The 26,169-nt window shown below is 51.6% G+C and overlaps 1 protein-coding gene across 5 annotated transcripts in view; it reads left to right on the top strand.

Annotated features, from left to right (window-relative positions):
• CACNA1D (calcium voltage-gated channel subunit alpha1 D) overlaps window positions 1-26,169 on the top strand; it is a 505,293-nt gene that overhangs the window by 169,632 nt on the left and 309,492 nt on the right. For 4 of the 5 annotated variants that reach the window (XM_062201094.1, XM_062201096.1, XM_062201093.1 and 1 more), the window contains exons 1-3: window positions 2,569-2,635; window positions 4,449-4,758; window positions 8,245-8,350. In XM_062201094.1, coding sequence (XP_062057078.1) covers window positions 2,569-2,635; window positions 4,449-4,758; window positions 8,245-8,350 — 483 coding nt within the window. Of the gene's footprint in view, window positions 1-2,568; window positions 2,636-4,448; window positions 4,759-8,244; window positions 8,351-26,169 lie in introns of those variants that run through there. The other variant, XM_062201090.1, reaches the window with a different exon arrangement.

Below are 26,169 nucleotides of genomic sequence, written 5' to 3' on the forward strand. Positions count from 1 at the left end.
CTCTTGTTTTTGATAGACAATTTTTTAAGAGCAGTTAAGTGTACAGGAAAGTTACATAGTAAGTACATAGTTCCAATATACTCCTTCTTCCTATGATTTATTATTATTCTTTTGCATTAGTGTGATACATTTGTAACCACTGATGAACCAGTGCTGATGCATGATTAACTTAGGTCTTCTTTTTGTGTTGTACAGTCCTATGGGCTTTGACACATGTACAGTGTCCTACATCCATCACTATGGTGTCAGACACAATAACTTCACTGCCCTAAAACTGCCCTGGGCTCCACCTCTTCATCCCACTCCTCCCCTCTCCCCCACAGTGCCTGTCAGATTTAAAGATTGAGTCAAAATGCCCTCTCTTCTGTGAACACTCTGATCCCCTCAATTAAACCTCGGACGCTTGCTTGGTACCTGCTCCCTTCAGCTCCCGTCTCCTGCACCGCAGGAGACGCATACCTGTTTTTATTTCCTTCACAGACTGTGGTGGAGGGAAGCGCCGTGCGGTACATGTGTCCTGACCCCTGGCACAGACCCTTGTCCTTAGCTGGTGCCTTATGATGGACACCGGCCGAACAGGGTGGAGTAGGGGTGGAATTCTGAGCAAACAGGAAGAGTGGACTTTGTAGAAAAGGGCTGGAGAGGCAGGGCTTCTGACCGGGAGACCTGAAAGTGCCTGTGCGCCTGTTTCACGGCGGGGTGACTCTGGGAAGGGAGCTGTCTTCTCTCGCCTTAGATCCTGGCTGGGGAACAGCTCTAGGTGACCGGCCTGCGCTATGGTTACCTTACCATTAGGCCACAGGGCTGATCCCTGCTCTCTTCTTTCCCAAACGGAGCAAGAGAACCTGGCTCTTCGCAGTCACCCCTGCCTCCGTCCTCCCCCCCCCCCCGGATGCCCAGTGTGTCTTCTTTGAGCAAGGAGCTCTTTCCCATAAACGCTTATTTCCCCCTAATCCGCGCTGTTCTCAAACGTTCTGAAACGCGGTGGGAACACGCAGATCGGAACAAAAGCAAATAAACCGCGTCCCGGGAAGCCACAAGGCAGATACCCTTCTCCGACAGCAGGCACGGACCCGAAATGAAAACTATCAGTCATCCAGCAGATGACAGCGTTCTCCCCTCCAGACAGGAGCTGCCGTCGGCGGGCCTCTCCGTGCCCCGAGGACGCGACGGCGACGCTGTCACAAAGCAGAGCGCGGGGCTCAGCGCCCGGCTGCGAGAGCAAACCCGCAGACCCCGGCGCCGACTTCCCCGTCGCTGCCTCTGCACACCCGCGGTGGGGGAGCAGAGGGGAGGGGAGGAGGGCACAGCGCCCCTACCCCGCCCTTCGCCTAAGGCGGCGCCAGGGTGCGGTGGGTCGGAGGAGGGGGCGCTCTGTAGAACCGGTGGCAGAGACGCGGTTACCTGGGGCAGCGAGCGCTCTCTGGAGAGCAGGCTCCCATCCCCCCAGCGGGAGAGGCCGCCTGCCGGGCTCTGGAGGCGCGAGGGACCTGAGCAGGGGCCCCGCAGGGTGCGCTTCGGCAGCGCAGTCGCCGCCACCGGCTCGCACCTGTGCTCCCAGGGGGCGGGGCCTCCTCCAGGTGTGCGACCCAGGCCGGGCTCTGGAGCTTACGCCCCCCGCCCCGCCTCCACTCCCCGCAACCCCCTCCTCCCAGAAATGCAGGGGGAGGAGCGGTTAATCCGCGCTCCGCCGTCTCGGGATGCACAGGCGCCGCCCGCCTCTTCCCCGGGAGCCGGGCAAGCACACCCTGCGGCGCGGAGGGGGTTAACCCCGCGGCCCGCGGCAGGAGCGCGCTTAACCCCCTGGCGCCCGCGGCTTCGCCGGGCCAGTCCGTGCGGGCTGCACCCGGATCCCACGCGGCGGCCACGCCGAGCGCTCAGGGCCCCGGGCCGCGGGCGGTCTCCGGGGTGCGGCGCGGCGCGGCCCGTGGGAGGCTCGGGCGGGCGGGGGGAGCGCGGGGGACGGCGGCGGCGGGCGCGCAGCGTCGCCAGGGCGAAGCCGGCGTGCGGCGCGGCGCGGCGCGGCGGGCGCGGAGCGAGCGGGCGGGCGGGCGAGCGCCTCCGTCCCCGGATGTGAGCTCGGGCTGCCCGTGGTCCCGAGCCAGCGGCGGCGCGGGCGGCGGGCGGCGGCGGCAGGCGGCATGGGGGGCGCCCCGAGCGGCCCCGGCGGCCGGGCCGGCATCCCCGCGGCGCCCCTCCGCTAGTGGAGCGGACCAAGCCAATTCTCCTTTGCAGCAAAGAAAAAAAAAAAAAAAAAGGAAAAAAAAAAAAAAGAAAAAGATTCCATGTATATATTATTGAGATAATATATACATCTGATTTTATTTTTTTAAAAAGTTTATTTTGCTCCATTTTTGAAAACGAGGGAGCGTGGGTGGCGAGCGGTTTTTATAAATTATCCGTATTTTCTGTTATTTGTCCCCGGCGCTCCCCACCCCCTGCCGGAGCGAGAATAAGGGCAGGGACCGCGTCTTCTGCGTGCTCGGGAACCCCCTTCCCTGTGCGTCCCCGGCCCGGGCGCCCAGCACAGTGCCCTGCACACAGTAGGCGCTCAATCAATGTTCGTGGATGATGATGATGATGATGATGAAGAAAATGCAGCATCAACGGCAGCAGCAAGCGGACCACGCGAACGGTGAGCAGCTAAGCCTTGGCGCCCGCGGCCGGATCCGGTCCCCGCCGCGGCCCTGTGCCCACCCCTGCCCGCCCCCGCCCCCCGCGGCTCCGCCGCGCCGGCTGCGTGGAGGGGGGTGGCGAGGACGCTCCCAGCTCGGTGCCGTCCGCCGGCGGAGGGGAGCTGCGCGGCAGCCGCTCCGCTCTCCCCTTGAGGCCCTGAATGTCAGGGTTAATTCTGCATTTGTGGGGTGGGGGCGGCCGTGGAGCGCTGCGCGGCCCGAGATGCTGCAGGTTCCGAGTCCTCGGGCTCAACTTTGCCTCAACGCCCCCGGGCCAGGCAGCAGGGGAGGGGGCCGCCGGGGTCTGGCCGGAGCCCCCTTCCCGGTCGCTCCTAGCCTTCCTCTCCGCCCTCGCCCCCTCCCCCTTTAGGAAGAAGGTCCCCGGGTGGCATCCGGAAAATTCTAGGATTGTCCGGTGTCACCCTAGGCGCTGAGGGGGTGAAGCGCACCCCTCCCCGGCCCCGATGCGGGAGGCCAGGTCCCGCGACCCAAGGGAAGGGGCCCGGCGGAGTGCAAGTCCCTGCCCGCGACGCGCTCGGCGGTAACCTAGTGATGCCCGGGAGTCGCGGCCCGGGCCCGGCCACCACGTGCGCTTTCTACGCCGGCCACGGCTGGGTCGACAGAGGCTGGGGCAGTGCCTGGACAGCCCCCCTCTTTGGAGACTGCCGGCGCCCCCCAGCCCCGGTCCAAGCCTTTCCGGGTGAGCGCACCCCAAGGGAAAGGCTTGGCAGGGCTCATCCCGGCCCAGATTGGCTGCTGCCTGCCCGCTCTGCTCCCTCCTCGGGCTTGCTGGGCAGGCAGACCGGTGCTTGCTTTTGACTCTTGACTTAGCAGTCCTTGCTTGTGCAAATGCCGGTCCCTCAACCTCGCTGCAGATTCTCTCTGACCTCTGCCTTAGTGAGGAGGATGTGGTCCGAGGCCAGCAGGTGCCTGGGAGGGCTGCCTGGGGCTGGCCCGACCCAAAGCCAGAGGGGGCTTTGCACTGGGAGGCCCCCTTGGATTGCTGCCTCGTGTGTACCTGGATGCTGGCTTCCACTGAGGTGGTTCCTGCCTAGGCCTCCAGGCCCCCCGCACCTTCCTGCCTGTGTATCCTAGGTGTGTTGGGGTGCTAGGGGTGCTGGCCAACCGCCTTCTCTGTCTCCCTGGATGCTGCCTTGGCTGCTGCTGCTGCAATTTAAAATGCAAAAAAGCCCTAAAGATGTTTTCTGTTTTCGGAAGCCTGTGGAGGAAATGAGTCCCAAGCATCATGAATTTTCATTTGCAGGAAGTGTCAGTGCATAATCTAGATATTTGTTATGGGCTTTTGGTGCTGCCCCTGTGCTAGTGGATGGTTTTTTTTTTTTTCCATGTGGAAAGATGTTGGAGTAACACCCTGGAAATGATTAAGACTATTGAATTATTGGCACCGCCCCCCCCCCTTTGGTGATGGTGGTGATTATTTAGGATTATTATTTAACTCATTAGCGACGCACGGGTTTTCAAAGTCAGAAAAGATGTGGAGTCAATGAGGGATGACCTCGGTTTCTCAGAAGGAATGCGCAGCAGAACTCCTGGTAGAGAATGGGCGTGGTGCAGCAGGTTCCCGTGAATTGACGCTGGGGCGCCGTGCGTGGATTCTTCTGGCTGATCAGAACAAGAGGCTCACCATGGACACATAGGCATGAACACCCCCACCCCCACCCCGCCCTGGGATTGCTGGGTGATAAGCTTGCTTCACCTCACACACTAGAATCTCATTTTTTAAAAAATCTTTGTTTTTCTCCTTTTCCCCAGAGGCAAACTATGCAAGAGGCACCAGACTCCCTCTTTCTGGGGAAGGACCAACTTCTCAGCCGAACAGCTCCAAGCAAACTGTCCTGTCCTGGCAGGCTGCTATCGACGCTGCTCGACAGGCCAAGGCTGCCCAAACCATGAGCACCTCTGCACCCCCACCTGTAGGATCTCTCTCCCAAAGAAAACGTCAGCAATACGCCAAGAGCAAAAAACAGGGGAGCTCCTCCAACAGCCGGCCTGCCCGCGCCCTTTTCTGTCTGTCACTCAATAACCCCATCCGGAGAGCCTGCATTAGTATAGTGGAATGGAAGTATCCTTTTCCTGGGGTAGGGGGTGGGGGAGGAAGAATCTTCCTGGTTTTCTCTTTTACCATCTGTTCTTTAAAAAGATTTGCTTTCTGAAATGACACAAAGCTGTAGCATTGTGGAATGTGAGAGCCATAGATGAAAGCTGTGGGTAAGGGGTTTTGCTGTTTATACTTTCCTGACTCCTCAGGTTGCAGAGGGTGAGTCTGTGGGTCTCCTGTGTGTGTGTGTGTATGCTTGTGCATAATGGTGGTAGTGGGGGGGAGTGAGCCTGAAATTTCAAAGTGATTGTTGACACATGAAACAAACTTTTGGTCATTGGACACTAGATGGTTCGTTTTCATCCACTGTTGTTTTTGGGCATTAGTTATATATTGAACCTATTGCACTTAAGCTATGCCATTTAAAAAAAAAAACACTCTGGGAGACTTTATTGGAAGTGAATACATTTTTGACCTCTAACTGAATCTTTCCATTCTGATGTTTGAAAGTTGAAGGCAGTTACGGATAGGTATACTTGCTCGATAGGGAGTGCTTTTGATGGCTTTGTTTTGCTGATCGAAGCTGTGACTTCCTGGAGTTTCCTTTTGACAAGTTCTAAAACTGCACGTGGGACATGAGTGAGTGAGGAGTGGGTGAGGGAGAGGTCTATCTCTATGTGCCTCTTTCTCCTGAGCCCCTGGAGCTACAGAACAACCCTTTCTGTGGAGGAGTTTGCAGTTGTTGCCTTTATAAAAAAAAATCCTGTCTGTGTCCTTGGCCTGAAGTTGCATTTCTGGATGTCTCCTTTGTATTTTTAAAACTGAACTCCAGATGCCCCAGGACGGTCTTGGAAAACCGTTGTCCTGCTACAGGCTTACCCCCTTCCCTCACCCAGGGGCTGGGCTCTGGCGACTGCCATTCTTTAGGAAGAGTTGACCTAGACCTCTCTCTGAGCAGTGGCTCTCTGATTACTCAGAGGCTTCAGTGACCTGGGGAAAATCAAGCACTGCTCTCCCTCTGAAGTGTGTGTGGGGCTGGCAGGCACCTTCCAGCAGTGTCCAGTCGGAGGAAGGAGTACCACAGAAGACTTCCTCCACCAGGCCCAGCCCCGGAGGAGAGGCCCGGCTCAAAGGGGAAGGTGGTGGGAGCCAGCTGCACCCCGCTAGGCAGCTCTTAGTCTGCCCTCTGTCTTAGCTCGCTGTTTTCTCTGCTGGTGGAGAGGAGTTAAAATGAGGTAACTGTCTAGAAGGGGTTTAGCGAGAGCTGCAGAGTGCAGCCAGGGAAGGGCTGGAGAGATTTTCCCGTGCTGCTGCTTTTTAGAACAGCTGCTGCCTCTCTCCAGTGACTTATGGTGTCTTTCCCGTGGCTGTGGTTGGGTTTGTACATTTTCTCTGCAAGTTCTTCCCTAGTCCAAGGGCAGAACACTCGTGGCAGGCCAGGAGGGCACATCAGGGGGTGCCGCGGCAGCAACGGCGTCAGTCACGGCCAGAGAGCTCTCCTCCTCCTTAGCCTGACTCTGAGTAAGCAGAGACCTCTCAGTGGGGTCATTAACTTTATGTGGAGTGAGGTGGGAGGCCCAGTGCTGTTTCTCCTTGTGCACAGTAATTTGTAGAGAGCAGTGGCTGTGTGCAGGGTGGCTTCCTGGATCGTGCTGCTCTCTGCCTCTTCCAAGTTGCCAGACACACGTGTGTGTACAGGATCCGGGGATATGGCTGCCAGCTCAGGGAGAAGCCTGCTTCTGAATGGGACAGTCTAGAAAACATAGATCCTGAAATGCTTAGAGGGCCCAGTTGTGTTTCTCTGAATGTCAGTTCCCTTGTGTTTCAGGGAACAGAGTATTGAAATTTTTCCTAAGCCAGCGGCGTCTGGCCTGAGCAGCACCAGGAGAGGAGACAGCAGTTTGGTTTTGTAGCTGGGCAGGTCGGGGTGTCTTTGACCCTGGGGGAGGGAGCAGAGCTTCAGCCCTCCCTCCTGCTCTGTTCTGGAAAGCCTTGTGGCAGGAAGATGGTATCTGCTCGGTTTCTTGAGACTGAAACTGACCTGCAGAAAGAAAAAAAAAATATATAAACCTCATGTCTGGTCTTCCTAAACAGTGTTAGTACTTCTCAGATTTCCAGGTTTACATTTAGCTCCTGGGAAATTGAAAAGCAAGCAGGGTGGTGCGGGAGAGGGGAGAGACTAAGTGTGTTTCTGTAGGGAATAACTTGGGGCAATTGACTTTGGAACTTTGAGAGGGAAGGTGAAGAGGGAATTCTGAAGTCTTCTGAAGCCAGCTGTCTTTAGCTTGAATCCCTGGAGACAAGATTTTACAACACTCGATGACTTAAGAGAATCAATATGATTACAGCTAACTGGCTTAAAAAGTAAGCCCATCAAAGTTAGTACAGGGATAATGTTACTCATGTCTTATTCCAGTGACTTTCCAGAGCTCTTCTGGGCGCTGAGGGTTCTGGAACTCCGGGTATCTCCAGAGAGGGAAGGGGTGTCTGAGCCGTACAGAGTTTTTGGATTTCCTGGATGGGTGTCAGGATGGAGGGAGAGCAGTCTGTTAGAGTTAAGCCAGTGGCCTTGCCTCTAGTCGGTGGAGGTGTGGAGGCACTGGAGCAAGCCCAGGAATTGCGGCTGAGGGTGGTGCTCCTGAAACCCTCGGGAAGGCTGAAAATGAAAAGGAATCGTTACGGCAGATGTCAAAGTCGGTATTGCCAGCGATGGCAGTGTCTCGTAAGATCAGCAGGTCTAAGTGTGGGGCTGTTGAGGGCTGATCTCAGAGTGATTCTCTGGACTGGCCAGCAAGATTGAGAATTGAGAATTGTTAAACCTACTTTGAAAGTGCTTATGGCTTTTAATGCGGTTTGTTTAGCTTATACACTGAGCTCCAGTCTGGTTCTAATCTGGAGAAGTTAGAGTAGTATCACCAGAAGTGGAAGCAGTGGAGGGAGCTGAAGCCTGGCTTGCATGTCTCCATGTCTGAGGTCACAGGTGGACTGGAGAAGGTCACAGGTAGAACTAGAAGCTTCTAGTGACTTGGCCCATCCCAGGCCTGACTGGAGATGTAGCCTGACCCAGCCAAGAATAGCCCCTGAGAAAACAGCTCTACCACACGGAGGTGGAGATCTGGGGAAGAGATTTATCCCGTGACGACATCTCTGGGTCTGGGACAGCTGGGAATTTAGTGAGGGCTTTGTCACTTTTAAAACTACAAGAAGCAGAGACTTGTTCACACAGTGCCCTCGGTGGATGGGCGATCTTATTATACAGCGTTCGCTGAAGAATGAGTGTAACACGATCCTTGCAGCCCAAGAAAAGGACATGGAGAGGACATCGGATAGCAGGCTCTACCTGGCCACTCACCATTCTTCCTGCTGAGACCCTCGTCGTCATGAGAGCCAACTGAAAAATGATGTGCGTCTATCATTTTAAAAGCGACTCAAGTGGTGTGATCAAGGGTGTGATGAGAGAGATGCTTTATGTTTGCTAAACACATATAAACCTTAACAGAATCTTTTCAGACCATTTGACATATTTATATTATTGGCTATTTTTGCCAATTGTGTGGCCTTAGCTATTTACATCCCATTCCCTGAAGATGATTCTAATTCAACAAATCATAACTTGGTAAGTGTCCTTAGAGTTCCTCCTTGTCCCGGGGCACTCAGTGTTTGCTGCTAGACCTAGCTGGCCTTCCGAGGAGCTGGAGTTGACAGCGGTGCGCGTGGTGTTTCCTGGAGCTTTGCAGCAGGGGTTTGAAGTTTGTGTTTTCTGACGTGTATTCTCAAATTTACTGAATGAAAGTGTTTAAAATCATGAATCTTGTATAAATAGATGTGGGACTTTTTATGGGAGAGATTTGTAGCAGATTTTAAAATAACTTTTCTTTCCACATAAGCTTTTGCTGTTCTACCATACTTTTCCTGGTAATATTAACATCAGAAAAATCCAGGGTTTTTCTGGGAGTGGTGTGGGTACTTTGGTCAATTTTTCTGGTAAGTAGAGAATTATAGACTTTGTACATGAGCTGTTAATTTTTGGAGTAGAGTATGACAAAACAAATTCATTTACATAAAGCATAATTTGGAGAATTATACGAGATAAGACTGAAGCATCCATGCCAAGTCCTCTGGACTACCCCAAGAGATAATGATTCTGTGATGAAATGAATTGGGATACCTCCATATACTTTAATGCTCTCTTAAAGACTGACGGTGCACATTAGCTTCATAGTACCTCTGGGAAGCTCTGCAGTTCATTTTGTTTAACTCAGTTCGGCCCTGAAAGTCATTTGACATGGATGCTTTAAACTTTTTTATTTTTTCTCAGCAGAAGACTTTAGCATCACAGAATTGGTGTTCCATGGATCTCCCTTTGGGAAAGGCTAATAAAGTTTAATCATTGGAAAAAATAGCACCCAAGAGCCCTAGGTGGGGACTAGGAGCTTGTGTCACTTGGCTGCCCAATGGTTCTGTGTTGGGGCCTTGCTTGTAGCTTGTTCTACATTGCCCATCACTTACGTGGCAGTTATAAGGATGGTATAAAGAGACCCCCAGGAGTGATTTTACGGCTGAGATTCTGTGGTCCTTCTTTGATAATGCAGAGCTTTTTCAGGGTTTTTCTGGTGCTGCAGCATGGTGCTTGCAAGACTTGGTTCTCACTGTGGAGCCCGAGCCCACGGCAGGTGGAGGCGGCCGCAGTGCCAGGGCACGGGAGGCTCTTGTGTTCCGCCGCCTTCTCCTCCCTGGCTGCTCTGTTTGCCTTTGGTTTCTCAGGTTGAAGCTGTATCTTAGCAGGACTACATGTTCCAACTGAGTGTTGTCAAGGCAGACATACCAGGCTCCCCTTGGTGGGGCAGAGCTTGCTGGCTTCCGAAGAGGGTGTTATTATGCTATTAGGAATGCACTTGGAATGGTTGATGTGGAGGGGCTCGCTCCCTTTAAGATGCCGTGGTGTAGTTCAGGTGTAGCACGATGTCTGTGTGTGTGCGTGGGCTTTCGTAGTTTGATTTCCAGAGAATTTGCAGAAACATTTTGGCTATTGCTGCTGAAGACACTACTGTTCATGGGAGGTGGGTCCATCTGTAGACACGTAGTGTGCTCATGGTCACCCGTGTAACGTGAGGCACTTGAAACAGCTTCTGATGCATCATAGACACGTGACGGCAGTCAGTCGCTTTAAAGGGAGAGCAGCGGTGGTGAGAAGCCGCCGCATCCGTCGAGTCAGATCTTCATCGTCTAGGCCACAGATGGTGTTAGCCTTGTTACCAAATTTAACGGCGTGGATGGTGACCCAGTTTGTTGCTCAAGAGAACATGATTAAACAAACTTAGCAAATAAATACCTTTCAGAAGGGCAGATTAATTCAGATCAATGGAATAATTAATGTAGCTGCATGTGTAAGCCAATTAATATTCTGACTTTTTTTCTCAGGGAAATTCAGGGCCCTCATCTAAGTGCTGTCAGACCGTTTGGAGTTCTCAGCTGAGACCCGAGGGAGTGAGGTACAGGAAATGGATGAATCTCTCTCCTTCCTCCCCACTGTCTCTCCCCAGTGGGGCCTTTCTTGGCAAGTGCGTTAGTTTGCCAGGCCTTTCTAAAAACCAGCGTCCATCCCTTTGACCTCTTTGCTGAGTCTTCCAAAGCTCACAGCATTCAGTTTCATGTCTTGCTTTCATTTGGATGGTCCCCCGGCTGGGTCGGTTCATGCTGTGTCTGTCTCTGAATGCTCTCTCCCCACTGTGGGAAGGGACCGTCTGTGGATTCCCTCAACTAGGAGCGAGGTCCCATGCCATGCCAGGCCTCCCACTAGGGAGCTTTTTTTTTTTTTTTTTTTTTTTTTTTTTTAATACATTTGACCCAATTTGTCCCACAGTGATTGCTCTATTTTTGGGATTGGTTTAGAGGCTTCTGAACGAAGCTTATTTCTTATCCGTAGTAAATACCTTTCACTTAATGTGAATGGCAAAACAGAGGCTCAGACTGACAGGGGATGTAGAGCTGTACCTGTCAGGGAGCTGGGGCTTTTCTTTGCTGGAGAGCTTTGTGGAGACTGTGTCTGTCCTACACGTAGAGTAAGACCCAGGGCCAGTTTTAGGCTCGCTGTTTGTGCCTGATACTGGTTATCGTGTGAAATGATTCTTCTTGCTGGATAAGAAACATGGTCATCCCCTTGGGCTCAGCATGTATTTGGTCTGGGCTGTGTATAACTCAGCCTGCTTTGGGGATTTGGAGACTACCTTGGGGCCAGCAGTTTTCCCAGGGTTGGATTTTTTTTTATTATTTTTTTTTTGTTAAATATAAACAATCTAAGTTTCTACGCAGCAGCTTTCATTTGTATCCAGATTTGCAGGGACAAGTGGAGGCTGAAGCCATGGAAACAGTGCCGCTCGCTCAGTTCCCACAGTGATGTCCCCCCTGGTTTGCGCAGCAGCAGCAGCAGCAGCAGCAGCAGCAGCATTTCTTCTGTCCCTCTTCCTGAAAGTCATTGACTTTATTTTCTTCTTGGACCCAAGGAGGGGACTGTGTCCTCGCACGGGAGTGGCTTCTCTGTGATGAGCACGCTCTGTTTCCTACACAGCCTTCGTTTCTCACAAATACACCAATGTGGTTGAACACCTTTTAGTCTCTGCAACCAGTCCCCAGAACTCTGTCTTCCCAGACCACCTCCCTGTTCTCTGCAGGGCTGAGCTGCTGCAGATTAGAATTGACCAGAGTTGGGGCCAGTATTGTGGCATAATGGGTTAAGCCACTGCCTGCTGTGCTAGCATCGCACATGGGTGCCCTTTTGAGTCCTGGCTGCTCCATTTCTGATCCAGCTCCCTGCTAATGTGCCTGGGAAAGCAGCGGAGGATGGCTGAAGTCCTTGGGCCCCTCTACCCATGTGGAAACCCAGAGGAAGCTCCTGACTCCTGGCTTTGACCTGGCCCAGCTCCAGCCATTATACCCATTTGGGGAGTGAACCAGTAGATGGACGATCTCTCTCGCTATCTTTCCCTCTCTCTCTGTAACTGTGCCTTTCAAATAAGTAAATATTAAAAGAAAAACAAAAGGTGTGCCCAGAGTAGTGTCCAGCTAGCACAGCAGGCCTGCCTGTCCACCTCTAAACCTGCTTAAGGGACTGGAGGGCCAGGCTTACCTGTGGCCTGTGCTTCTCTGTTTCCTTGTCCAGCTGAGGGCCTGGATCCTACTAGGTGCTCAGTAAATGGTCATGAAAACAACAACAGCAAAAATTACTAAGTCTTTAGCCCCTTTCCTGCCTCTTTTCCTATCTTGCTGTTGAGTCTGGTGTGTCTGTAGCATGTTGACATCAAAGACAAAAATCTCGCCCATTTTCCCCTTCCTGTCCATTTCCACCACTGTCAGATGACTTTTGCTAGAGAAATGATCCCCGTTGCCTGCTGACGAAAGGCCAGACCCCGTGGCTGGCTTCAGCTTGGTCTGGCCTCACCTTTTTGGTGTGACTCTCACAGCCCTTGTCCTCTGCCTTTGTCAGCTAAACATCCCCCTTCACATGTCTGCCTGCTGGCTCCACCTCCCCTGCCTTCTCGTACCCCGTCCTTCCCTCTCTTCACCTGTCATCGTCCTCACAGCTGTTCACGGATAATCTCGAGTTATGTCCCTTCTTTGAGGCCTCTTCTGACTTGGATCTGAAGGAGCAGTCATCTTGGGGCACTCTGCATTTTAGTTATTGATATGCGCGTCCTCATCAAGCGTCTTCAGAGTTCCATTCATCGTGAGCTACTGTCCAGTCTGGCGGTGCCTGGCATGATGGCACATAGTGGCTGCTTCGTGAGTAAACGTGGATGACAGCCCAGCAGACAATTCTTTTAGAAGCACCCCACTGGCCGATGCCGTGGCATGTGGATAAAGCCGCTGCCTGCAGTGCTGACATCCCATATTGGCGCTGGCGCTGGTTTGAATCCCAGCTGATGTGATGCACATCCTTTTTTTCTTTTTTTTTTTTAAGTTTTAAGTTTTATATTCAGTGAAAGAAATGCATAGGAGAGTGAGGGCCCTGTCTAAAGGAGAGAGGGAAATCTGGATTCATGCCTAGCACCAGAGGCCAGCCACGTGGAGGAGCATGTAGGCCAGGAAGCATGAGGCAGGTGTCCGGAAGGACACGTGCCCTGAGGCAGAGGGCAGCACAGCCCACAGTGGAAAAGGCCAAAGAGAAGGGAGAGGCTGGGCAGACCATGTCCCAGGCTTTTAATCCACTTCCAAAGGGGAGTGGTTAATTAACCTGATTGGCCCATGGGAGCACAGATATGGCCAGGTAGGGGCATGAGGTCACACAGGGGCATGGTGAAAGCATAGTCTTTGAGCTCACAAACCTGATCCATTGTATCCTGTATGCCTGCCTACATCATTCCCCCGTCAGAGACTCCATTCCCTTAATCCTAAGGGATGTTGAAGGGCGTAGAATCATCACACCTTCTGTAGCTGCTTCCTGCTTATGAGGGCCATGGTGCAGACCCTGCCTGTCCAGAGTCTGGAAGGCTCTGTCTATCTTATCTAATAAATTCACTTTGTGAGCTAGAGCAGTCTTGGTCACTGCCAATGTCTGTGTTCCCTGCATGCTCAGTTACTCCCAGAAGTCAAGTTCTGAAACATGTAAGTTTGTTAATTAGCAAAGGTAAAACTGGAACAAAAGCAATTGTTAAGTGGAGTGCCCCTTAACATGAAAAGAACATGTGTTACAGACTGCTCCACTTCCGATCCAGCTCTCTGCTATGGCCTGGGAAAGCAGTAGAAGTTGGCCCAAGTCCTTGGGTCCTTGCACCCACATGGGAGACCCGGAAGAAGCTCCTGGCTTCAGATCAGTGCAGCTCTGGGTATTGCGGCCAACTGGGGGGTGAACCAGCAGATGGAAAACCTCTCTTTCTCTGTTTGTTTTTTTTTGTTTTTTTTTCTTTTTTTTGGACAGGCAGAGTGGATAGTGAGAGAGAGAGACAGAGAGAAAGGTCTTCCTTTTTGCCGTTGGTTCACCCTCCAATGGCTGCTGGGGCCGGGGCATCGTGCTGATCCGAAGCCAGGAGCCAGGTTCTTTTCCTGGTCTCCCATGCGGGTGCTTCTCCTGGTCTCCCACTGCCTTCCCGGGCCATAGCAGAGAGCTGGCCTGGAAGAGGGGCAACCGGGATAGAATCCGGCGCCTCAACCGGGACTAGAACCTGGTGTGCTGGCACCGCAAGGTGGAGGATTAGCCTGTTAAGCCACGGCGCCGGCCTTCTCTGCTTCTTTGTAACTCTGCCTTTCAAACAAATAAAAAAAAATCTTTCTTTCTTTCTTTCTTTTTTTTTTTTTTTTAAAAAAAAAAAGCACCCCACCTACTTCATCCTCTGAGCCTTGGTGAGAGTCTTCTTGAGTGGCAGGTCCCTCTGTGGATTCCTTGGAGGTCCTTGGCTGGGGGTGAATGGGAATTAGTCTACCTGTGGCTGAAGGAACCCCCAGAACTGGACTTCCGAGCTTAGAAGTCATGTGTGTTCCATGTGTTGGGTCCAGGGGTCAGGATGGTGAAGGGAGTAGAGCCTCCTTGGGAGGCCGTCCTGGACTGTGGGAGTTTGTCAGCAGGGCTAGGTCAGCTGACATTTCTTGGCCTCCTCCATGGCCCAGATGCTGTGAATAGTGCTAACTGAGCTGTAAAAGCAAGTCCGTGGGATCTGTGTGGATGTACAGTTTAGCATCTTGCCGATTTTGCAGAGTAGTGTGAAACACCTGAAATGGGGTTTTGTGACCTGGCTGGTTGTGCCTCACCTGGGAGGTGGGTGTGGGGCCTCTGTGGCTTGCCTATGTGGAGTCTGCATTCGGATTGCACTTTCTTATCTCTGCATGCCAAGTCCTTTCCATCCTTCTAAGACCGCTCATGTGCTGCCTGCTCTATTCCACCTTTTCCTATCCTTGTGCCTTGCCTCCTACCCCTACCTGCCTGCTTTCCCTCTGCCTTCCCATAAACGTGGCAAATGGTCCCCTTTATAGCGATAAGCCCCTTGCTGCCTTGGTTTGCAACTGTTTTGGCCTGTGGCTGGGAGTGCAGTGATTCTGCACGTGGGATTTGGGGCTTGACAGTCTGGCCTTGGGGCCGATTAGCATCCTGAGCATGGGTGGAAGAGGCTGAGACTGGAGTCTGACTGCATTTATAGCTTTGAGAAAGCACCTCTGTGCCAGACTCGCAGTGGCACATCAGGAAACAAATGTTGCTTGAGCAAATAAACAAACACACTTTCATGCAAGCAGAGTATCCTTAGAGATCATCTGTTAATTTTCAACAATTGGCTAATGATTAATGTTTGCTGGAGAGGCTATCATTGTCTAATATTAATGAAATCTCTGACACCTGTTAGAATTTGCCCTTAATTTCAGGATTGTGTCTTGGCAAATGTAACTTTTGTATCTGGAGCAGGAGAGAAGAAACAGAAGCACTTGTTGATATTCTTTGTATCTGTAGGACATGTAACTTTTTGTATCTGGAGCAAGGGAGAAGAAACATAAGTACCTGTTGATACTCTCTGAATCTACCAGACATAGCCAGCTGGTGGGTTTGATGTTGCCCGTTATCAGCATGGTGAATGGTTCTGTTTGGGTGGATGTGTGAGTGCTATATTTCATGTCAAGAGGTGCAGGGAGAGCTGCAACATGACCAGAGCAGATGGGCTTGTGTAGTAGCACTTCACGCAAAGCTGGTTTCCTAATAATAAAATGTGGACCAGTTTTTGTACTGTACAAATAATTGCATCTTTTATACACATTTATTTAGGGAAGAGAGAGAGAGCGTGCAAAAGCACACTCACATCTGCTGGTTCATTCCTCAAGTGCCCCCAACAGTTGGGGACTAGGCCAGGCTGAAGCTTGGAGCCGGGAACTCAAATTACTTGAGCCGTCACTGCTGTCTGTCAGGGTATGAATTAGCAGGAATCTGGAGTCAGGAGCTGGAGCCAGGCATCTTTCTCAGGTATTCTGAGGTGGGAGGTGGATGTCTTCACTGGTGAGGCCCACTGTGCTAAGTGCTGGTCGCAATTGCATCTCTTTTGCTGCCTTTATTTCATTTTAACAATAAGCAGGTTACTTAGCCTGGTCTTTTATTGAGCAGACATGAGTTGGATTGAGTATTGATGGTCTCTCAAAAATGGAATCCAATTGTTAATAAATTCAGACTTGTTAAAGTTCCCTAAGAATTCCAACATGGTCCTCACTGGTTTGGTTGTTTGCTAAGCAGTGAAGCTCTTTGTGTGGTCAGGCCTGATTGAGTGGGGACTGCCCAGCTCCGTTAATAAGTGGCACTCCCCAGAGGGAGGGTATTTGGGTAAGTAAGTCAGAGTATTGGCCAGGGTGCATTAGAGTACAAACTACAGAAGCACACTGAAATGGTTTAACTGGGAAAACATACCGTGTACCTGTGTACAGCTAACTGGAGCATCCCAGACCTGGAAGGTGCACCAGGCACAGCTGGAAAGGGGGGTTACAAGGTGTCATCTGGACTCCAGGATTCCATCCCTGTCCCCCCTCCTCAGGTTTCTGAGTGACATCCAGGAGCCAGTCTTCCAAGTTGCCTTAAGTGTGTCCCCAGCTCATTTGGGATGGGAGGGCCAGTGGGGAGTTGCATTCTCTCTCTCTCTCTCTCTCTTGCATTTCTTCCTTCCTTCCTTTCTTCCTTCCTTCCTTCCTTCCTTCCTTCCATTTATTTTATTTAATTGAAAGAGTTACAGAGAGAGGTAGAGACAGAGAGAGGTCTTCCGTCTGCTGGTTCACTCCCCAAATGGTTGCAACAACCTGGGCTGGGCCAGACTGGAACCAGGAGCCAGGAGCCTCTTCCAGGTCTTCCACATGAGTGCAGGGGCCCACACTTGGGCCATTGTCTCTTGCTTTCCCAGGCACATTAGCAGGGAGTTGGAATGGGAGTGGAGCAGCTGGGACTTGAATTGGTGCCCATATGGGATGCCAGCGCTGCCGGCTGGGGCTTTAACCTGGTATCCTACAGTGCCTTCCCCTGCATTCCTTTCTTAATGTGTATTCAAGTTCAATATCTTAAAAATGATTGTGTGAGAAGCAGGACCCTCTAGAATATGGGGGTGGGGTAGTTTCCTTTTCGTTCTCTGAAATTTTTACTGCACAGTGTGAGAAGTCCCTGGTATGGAGGGGACAACTTGGCCTCAGTGGAGACACTTACATCTTATTAAATACTGGCAGACAGGGAGAACTGTGGGTGGTGTTGCGGCTGTGTGGAAGGGTGAGCTGGGGAGGAGGTGTTGGTGAGGTGTCCCTGGGTTTGCAGGGGCAGCGGTGGGGGAGTTAGCAGGTGATTCAGGAATAGATGTGCACAGCCCCACTTCCGCCTCCCACTGTGCTCGGGCTCCTGGGGCTCTGCCATCCGTAGGCACAGGGCGTGTCCCCCAGGTTCTGTTCTGCTCATGGGATGGAAATAAGGCAAGTGGCGGAGGTGTCTTCCCTTTTTAATTCAGGTGACACTGGTATTTTCCCAATTGGGGTTCTAGTGGGAAGGGTGTTTGGGCAGGCAAAGCCAGAGATGGGTGGGATGGAGGAGGAAGCCTTGAGAACAACTGAAGGTGGGGTTGAAGAAGGAACTGCCTGACATGATCAGTTAGCTGTAGCTTGCTGTGTGTGTGTGTGTGTGAGTGAGAGAGAGAGAGCGAGAGAGAGAGAGCGAGCGCGAGCGAGCATGCACACTGTCCAGGCTAGAGCGAATGACTTCTTTCTTTTCCAGAACCCAAAGCAGTTATTTCAGCTAATTTTTTTTCTTCCTCCCTGTTGGGTGAGTGGTAATTTTAGAAATCACAGGACATCTGTTGAAATTATTGAACGAGTGAACGTGAGGGTTGGGCTGGAAGGGAACTGGGGGGCTGGCCAGAGGGAGGGAAGGCAGGTGCAGGCTGCTCCAGGAGAGCAGGGGAGGCCCAGGGTGGGCCTTGGCTGGCCTGGAAAGGAGGGAGGAAGCGGCCTGCATTAGGTTTTCTGGGGGTCCAGAGCCTGGGGTGGGAGTTGGGGGGAGGCTCTTGCTCCTTCCCTTCCCCTTCCTTGCCTCCTTTTCCTGTGTCTTTGGGGAAGTCTAGCACAGGTATTTTTCTAGAACCATTAAGGATGCTTGTTTGTAAGAAAAGAGATCAAGGCATCTCTATTCAGTAGATAACTACTGAGGTCTGCTATGCAGAGAACACTGGCCCTGTCCTGTTGATGTCTAGCCTGTGCCAACACAGCTGTCTATGCTGCTGCTGCCTTTTCATTAAGGAAAAACCATAATGTGTGGTGAGGGAGGCCACAATGTGTGGTGAGAGGTAGAGACAGAGAGAGGTCTAGCATATTTGCATTCTATTATAAATCATCATTGCTCAAATCTTAATGAGTTCATTATTTTAAATCCTTAAAAGACTAAGGTTAAAATAAACATCCCCCTTTACCTACCCAGGTCATTTTAATTACAGTATCAGTTTGGCCTGATCTCCAGAGTTGTTATTACTGTATGTGTGTGTGTTTTATACCAAGAGTCTTCAAAAAGTTCATGTGATTGTATATTGTTAAAAAAAGCTATTCATGTTAACATTTTTTTTGAAGATTTATTTATTTGAAAGGCAGAATTATAGAGAGAAGGAAAGAGGGAGAGAGAGGGAGAAAAAGAGAGAGATTGATTCTATCCACTGGTTCACTCCCCAGTTGGCTGTCTAGGGCTTGGCCATTCTGAAGCCAGGAGCTTGGAACTCCATCTAGATCTCCCAGGTGGGTGCAGGGGCCCAAGGACTTGGGCTATCTTTCACTGCTTTCCACAGGTGCATTAGCAGGGAGCTGGATTGGAAGTGGAGCAACTGGAATTCAAACTGTTGTTCATATGGGATGCTGGCATTGCAGGTGGCAGCTTAACCTACTTACCACAACACTGGCCCCTAAAAACCTTTCTACAGCCGAAAAAACTTTAATTCTATGTTCTATGAACTTTTTGAACTAGCCATGTGTGTGTGTGTGTGTGTGTGTGTGTATATATATATATATATATATATATGAGAGAGTATTTTAACTTTCGTGCAGTTGGGAACATAATACCCATATACCATGGTTTAGTTGATTGTTTTCTTTCTGATGAACATTTAGGTTAATGTGAAATATTTTTCTATTTTAAGCAATGCTGAGTTGAACTGCCCTATGCAGGCTTCTTGCACACGAAAGTCGGCATTTCCTGGGATAAGTACTTAGATGTCATCTCCTTTGGGTTGGAGGGTGTGTGCAGTTTGAGTGTCCACATGCACACCACCTGCCACAAAATCAGTGACACTTCTCCTCCCATAGCATGTCTCGTGGAGGTCAGCAGTCACACGTCTGATGGGTAGCCTCGCCTGTTCCATGTCTCTCGCTGGGGAGGAGAACTTGGGTAGGGTGGGGCCTCTTTCTGACATTCCTAGGCATCAGAGTCTGGCTAGAGCAGTAAGTCCATGATCTGGAGTACAGGGGTTTGGGCCCTCTTTTGAACCAGTGAAAGGCACCAAAACTCATTCTTTCGCTTGCTTTGGGCACCGTGCCTGGGTGCCACAGATCTTCCAGGGCAATAGTTACCACAGGCACCTATTAGGTAAATAAGTTCCTAAAACATAAGGCAGGTCTCTGTTTTGGAATGTTTACTTGCAACACTTTAGCTCCTAGGTGGGTCTGCCTTTATGTCCCTGTTAGTTGGGGAAGAAAAACCACAAGCATGCTTTAGAATGTTCCTGGAAATGGAATTAAATAATAAATTAATTTTTGTGCCAACAAAATGAAATTTGTGCATTTTCCCCCCTAATACACATTTTCCACCCACTTTTTGAAGACTCCATGTATCCAACCTGGTAGTTTCTGGTATCCCATGTGTATCAGCAATTTTAGTTTCACACAGAGTGAAATCTCACTAGTGTTACGTTGTTTATATACAGTTTGTGCCCTTCTCTTTCCAAAGGTGCTGAGAAGGTTTAGAAGATGGCATTTGCTGACAAATGGGGCAAGTGGGAATGGGAGCAAAGTAGGCTTGCCAGGGTGCTGGAGGTGGATGAATTGCTAACACCTGGGCACTCAGCTGGCCTTCTGGGTTCCCAGCAGCTGCGGCAGAAGAGGTGCATCTCAACTCGCTCAGTTCCCAGCCTCGTGACAACAAAGGCAGGCAGCCCTTGCATTCCGAGCAGCTCTTTCTAGGAACCCCAGTGCAGTCTCCCGCATGGGTCGTGGTGTAAGGCACGCTGCTGGAACACCAGGAACTGTGTCGTCGCTGTGCTTTTGTGAGAGTCAGAAACGCCGCCGAAGCAGATGTTCCTGCGCTGGCATTCTCTAAAGGGTTCGTGCACATCATTAAACCGTGGGGTGAATGGGAGCTCTCTGTGTTCTCGGAGAGCTGTGCTCGTTGATTATATAAATTAGTAGGGGACCAAAGCTGGGAAGATTAAAAGTGAATAGTTTAACACAGCTGTCATTTAATCATTCATAAAGTACTTTCTGAGCATTTATTACATGTAAAATATAGTGCATGGAGCCCATGCACTCACTGTGCTGACTTGGGGTTTAAGTCAGAGTACAAAAGGATAGTGTGAGGTAATGCTAAGAGCCTTTGTTCCCTCCCAACCCTATTTTTGTTGTTGTTGTTGTTTGAAGAGAGGTAGCTTTATTATTTTACTCACAGGGAATCTAAGGAAGTGACCGTTATTTTAAAAAGAAGACATCTGTGGATGTTGTTCAGGGTAGAATGAAACACTCTTTATGCTTAAATGACTGCCTTTAAATTGTATGGAAACAGTTTCAATGGATAGGTTGCCGCCCTATGATACCAGTAATTAGCCCCTTCATCCTGTTTTCATAATGCAAAAGTGAACTACTTTTTGGGCTTCCACACATTCTGAATTAATTATATAAATTAATGGTGACTATCTAAAGCTCTTTCCAGAATTTTTATCTGGTGGGAGTGAAATTAAAACATCTAAAATTCTAAACTGGAATGTGAGGATGCGAAGACAGCCAGCAAGAATTGGGTGGATGAGAGGTGTTTAATAAATCTTTTTCTAGAAAGCCACATGGCGTGGTTAGAGCAGAGACAGCTCTGGTGTCTCAGGCCGGCCAGAGGAATAAGCTAATTGGAGCATTAACGCCAGCAGGGCAGGAGTGGTTCCCCAGGCCAGTGCTGGTGAACTCCAGACGGTGAATCCCAGACACAAGGAGGACCTCAGACACCTCTGGATGGTGCCTTCTTTTGTTGGCCTGACAGTGTGGCTTGCCCAGGGACACACAGTAAGAGAGAACCCAAGGGTGGACCGTGACCCAGATGTTCATCTCCCAGTCTGTTTTCCTCTCACCCGTACCAGCTACGGCCATGAGTGGAAGCCAGGTACTTCCCACCTGACCGAGGGGCAGGGTGTGAGAGCAGCTGGGGTAGTAGTGACAAAAACATGCTGTTCCATCATCTCTTCAATTTTTTCCTTTGTATCTCTTTGACCACTTCCCCCATCATCCGCTTCACTTCATAAAACATTTTATTACATCCTAACTCTTCGAAATCTTTTGTCCATAGATTTATTTTCTCATTATTTAGTGAAAATCATCAGGACATTGGCCAGTGGTTATCAGAGGGTGGGAGAGAGCTGTCTTCAGTTCTCTTGTGGTTTTAATTGTTATTGGTTGATTGAATTGAGAGTTTTTATCTGTTGGTTCACTCCCCAAATGCTGCCAACAGCTGGGCCTGCGCCAGTGCCAAAACCAGGAACCAGGAACCAGGAACTCAATCCAGGTGACCCCTATGGGTGGCAGGAACCCAATTACTTGGGCTATCAGCTGTTGCGTTCCAGGGTCTACATTTGCAGGAGGCTGGAGCCAGGAGCAGGTGCTGGCATTGAACCTCAGAGAATGATAAGGGATGCAAGGCATCTTAACCACGGAGCTAAGTGCCTGCCTGGGTTCTCTTGTAGTTTGCCTCCTTTAGTTTTCACCATAACAGGAAGCCCAGTGCTGACTGCTTTTGTTGACAGCTTGTAGCTGACATTTTCTGGGGATAGGTGGGCTTTCCATATAAACGTAACAAGTTCATGAAAAAAGTGCATATTGTGATCAAACTAGGGATAGATTTCAAACTTTTTGGAACCCAAGTAAACTTTTTTTAAAAGATTTACTTATGTATTTGAAAGAGTTACAGAGAGAGCAGGAGAATCAGAGAGGTCTTCCATCTACTGGTTCACTCCTCGATTGGCCGCAACGGCTGGAGCTGTGCCAATCTGAAGCCAGGAGCCAGGACCCTCTTCTGGGTCTCCTATGCGAGTGTAGGGGCCCAAGAACTTGGGTCATCTTCTGCTTTCCCAGGCCATAGCAGAGAGCAGAATTCTAAGTGGAGCAGCCGGAACTCGAACTGGTGGTGCCCATATGGGATGCTGGCACTGCAGGTGGTGGCTTTACCCGCTACGCCACAGTGCCAGCCCCAGAAACTTAAGTTTTAATTACAATTTTTCCACAAACCTTTTGAGGTTCCCTTGTATCATCTCCTTTAATTCTTGTTGAGTCCTTACCATGCACACATGAGGGAGACAGTGCCGAACTCCTCATTTTACAGGTGAGGAATGGGCTGGGAGTGGTTCAGTTACTTGCCCGGGCTGTCTTGGTTATTGTGAGGCTCAGGGTTCACACCTGGCCTTCTGACTCAGGCGCTCACCCTTATCCACTGAGCTGCAAAGGGAGGTCAGGGCTGGCAGGCTCACAGGACAAAGCACGGAGCAGAGGAGGACACAGGGTTTGGGTGAGCTGGCTGCAGAGCCTGGTGGTGGGACTCTCTGGGCAGGCTTCACGTGCATGGCTTGGGTGAGTGCTTGGGCCCAAGGGGCAGGGCCTGGCAGCTCTCCAGGCCACTTTATTCCACCCCTGGAGAAAGCCCCAGGTCTAGGTGAGAACGGGGGTTGTGGCTGGAGAGAGAGAATAGGGCGGAGGTTTCTGGCAGCCCAGCAGCCCCCTGCAGGCCTTCTGGGCACCTTTGGAGTCATCAAGTTAGAGCGAGGGTGACCGCAGGGTTTTGTTGCACGCGTAAAGTCTGGGAGCGCTTGCAGCGACCTTCAGAGCTTTGTGCTGAGCACTGGAAGGGGGAATGAGGCAAGTGCCCCAGGGCCTGGGCTCTCGAGTGAGACTGACCTGGGTTCAGCCCCTGCTTTGCCATCCACTAACCATGTGACAGTGCAAAATGCCTTTTCCTTTCTGTTTCTTTTGCTTTCAAAGAGGAACTGGGGAGGCTAAAGGGTTAGCCCAGGCCCTGGCTCCCAGGAAAGGCTTTGCTGTGAGCCAGGGGTTTGACAAGGTGCCTGAGCTTTACGGGAGACCCAGGACGGGGTGTTGTGAGCTCCAGCTTTATGGGTGAAGGAAGGGGACTTGGGGAGACTGTCTTGCTGCTCCAGGGCACCCACTGAGAGGTGGGGAGATGCCTGCCACCATGCAGGAAGTTTCCTGGGCTCTCTGCGGGGTTGGGGCTTGCTTTCCAAGCCATATTAGAGGAGGTGTTTTCACCAGGCAGACCTGGGCCTCCTGTCCCACCGTGGCAGTCACAGAGAGTGTGGGTGGACCTGGCGAGGAGGGAATGAAAGCCACCCTGCCAGGGCTGTGGGTGGCTTAGACCTGGCCCCTGCCCCATCTCCCATGAGATGAGAGAGGGCTGTTGTCCTGGAGATACCAAGGATCTGCTGCTGCTCCTGTGGGGAAGATTGAAGCCTGCTTGGCGGCGTGATCCAGAGTCACAAATGGACCGAAGCTCGACTCCTTGCCCATGAGGCATGGTGCTTTTTCATGTCTGCACCCCACCCCCGTACCCCAGCTCTATTAGCTTTTACTGGACCAGCTGTTTCTTGTTCTCTGCTTGGGCCAGGTGGGAGCCCCTGATGGTCTCTTGATTTCCGTGTTGCTCAGAAGAGGAAAGAAAAGAGCCAAGGAGCAAACTGGGTGTCAGGGGGCTTCCGGCCTGGTGGCTGTGGGCTCCCTGGGGTGGGAGTAGTGAAGGAAATGGTTACACCTGTGTGGTCAGACCCCGCCTGCCAGGCGCTTGCACAGTGTTGCGTGATGTCATTGTCAGGGCAGCCTTGTGAGTGTTGCTCAGGTTCCCAGCCGAGGCTTGGGGCTGGCCCATGTTGCATTCAACAAGGAGTAAGGAAGCATGGGAATTAGGATAGGGGATGTCAGGTGCCTCCCCCTGCGCTGTGCTCCTGGCACCATGGACTCTTCCCTGCCTGTCCCTGGGGTGAAGGACTGAGGCTTGCCAGGACCCATGTGGTGGTTCTTTGTTCTCTGCCTGGTCCTTGGCCTCAGTGTGTTCACCTGTAAGATGGACCTGGTAGCAGTGACTTGGCTCACATTGGTGGAGAGGCTTGACAGGCGATTTTGTTGAGAACAGGTGCTATATGTGGCTTCCTAACTGCTGAGCCCCACTGTTGAAGGCTGCCGTGGCCCACCGTGACCTGACTGCTGCCTTGCTCTGCAGCCCTGGTCCTGTGCTTGGGAGAGCAGGGGTTTTACAGGGAGGCAGGTCGAGGTTTGGGTGCCAGGTTTGCTGTGGGCTCAGTTTGAGGCTGAGGGAGGCCATGTGTTCTGTCACAGGCTCCTCCTCTGTCCAACTGGGGTGGGACCCTTCCCTCGTTTGCAGCACAGGGTCTCTGAAGGCCTGGAAAGGCCATGTCTCGGTGAGCCCTGGTCTAGCGGAAGGCATCCGCCTATCTGTTGTACGTGGCCCCGGAGAGTACTTTACCTCCCAGTGCAGCTGGGGATGCACTGTAGGGTTTTTGAGTCACTGGCCTCGCCTGTTTAATCCCTGAGGTCTCTCTTGAGTGTTGCTTTTTCGGGCCCATGGATTCTTCCCTTTCCCTTACTGTGGCCCGTTCTGTGGAAGCAGAAAGAGGAGCACCCTTTCCTTCTTCAAGGGGCTTGCTCCTGCTCCTAGCTTGGGGCCTGCTGGTGGCAGGTGGAGCTGCAGGGAGGCCCAGCCTGCTGAGGCACTGAGCTTGGCATTCTTGGTTGCAGGGAGCCCAGTTTCTGCAGGAGAGCATCTGTCTGTGCAGTGCATCAGTGGGGCTGAGGTCTTGGAGCGTGTACCCTGGCTTTTCAGGCACCAGGCTAAGCCTGTTGTATACCTGTGTTCCCGTCTGTCTGCACAAGCTCTACAGTGATCGCTAGATCCCTGTTTCCCAGATGAAGCACACATGACTGCTGAGTGACTACACCCCACAAACACTCTACTCTTCCAACGCTGTGCCCAGCTGGGAGCATGAGGGTGCCCTGGGAAGGATGCTGAACTCAGGCAGGTGACCTGGCCTTGCATTCCTGCTCTGTAACTTTGCTTCTGTGTGACCCTTGCTGTGCTCCCAGTATGGGGTGTGTGAATGTGAAAGTGTTCTGCAACCTACCAGGCGCTGTACTCGGGGAAGGCGTTGTCCCTGTCCTTCCTGTCGAAAAGAGTGAGGAAGAGGAGTGGGGCCTCCCCTTTGCCGGTCGCCTCGCCCCAGTTCCACTCTTGTCTTCCTGCATCACTGGTGCCGTACCTGGGCCTTCTGTGGAGGAAGAATGACATCCATGCACAGCCCCTGTGACAGGCTGGGGCCAAGGCTGCAGAAAGGAGGCCAGGGAGCCAGGGGCTGGCAGAACCCATCAGCCTAGAGCAGCCTCATGACTTGCAAGGGCCAGCTGCTCTCGTCACCAGTCAGGACAATTCCATGAGCTCCTTGAGTCTTGGAGGCATTCATTGTGCCTATGAAGTGCACATCACGAGGAGTTTTTCCCAGTGTAGACAGATTTGAGACCCAGGTGGCCCTCCAGGGGAGCCAGTGGTAGGCCCAGTTCCCAGTGTGGGCAGAGCACAGTTAATACCACATCTTCACTCTGTTCCTAAATCTGTCTGCATTTTATGTGTGATGAAAACTGGAAGCAATGGATGTGGTCATGGCCTGAGGCTGAGATCCCCAGAGGCTGGAAGCTCTGGGACAGGGTCTGAGGCTTTGGTACAGAGATGGGCTCATGTGTTCTCTGTGGAGCTTACATGGGCCAGGCTCTGGGACAGGGTTGGGGCTGCTCATGGAGCCGTGGCATGTGAGCCATGGACTTGGCTCGTGTTGGATCTGAGGTTTTCTAACAAGAATGTGAATAGCTTGTGGGCAGGGACTAGATCTCTGCTTTGTCCTAATCCAGCCCCCATGGGTGTTGGGTAAATGATTGACCTTGCTGTGTCTGTATCAGGCACCTGTGCTTGCTTCAGTCTCTGTGTGTTCCAAGCTGGGAACGGAATGCTGGAGGGAGGGAGAGGCCCCTCTTGGGAGCATCTGTGATGGCCTCATGAGAACATCAGAGCCTCCTGGAGCACAATGTGAGGCTTCTGTCATGGTGCTTGTGCTGGGGTTGCACCAGGCCCCAGAAAGGCCGAACACTTAAGAATTGATCTCTTGGAGCCAGCGCTGTGGCGTAACGGGTCAAGCTGCTGTCTGC

This window comes from Lepus europaeus, chromosome 9 (assembly GCF_033115175.1).
Source record: "Lepus europaeus isolate LE1 chromosome 9, mLepTim1.pri, whole genome shotgun sequence".
Lineage (NCBI taxonomy): Eukaryota > Metazoa > Chordata > Mammalia > Lagomorpha > Leporidae > Lepus > Lepus europaeus.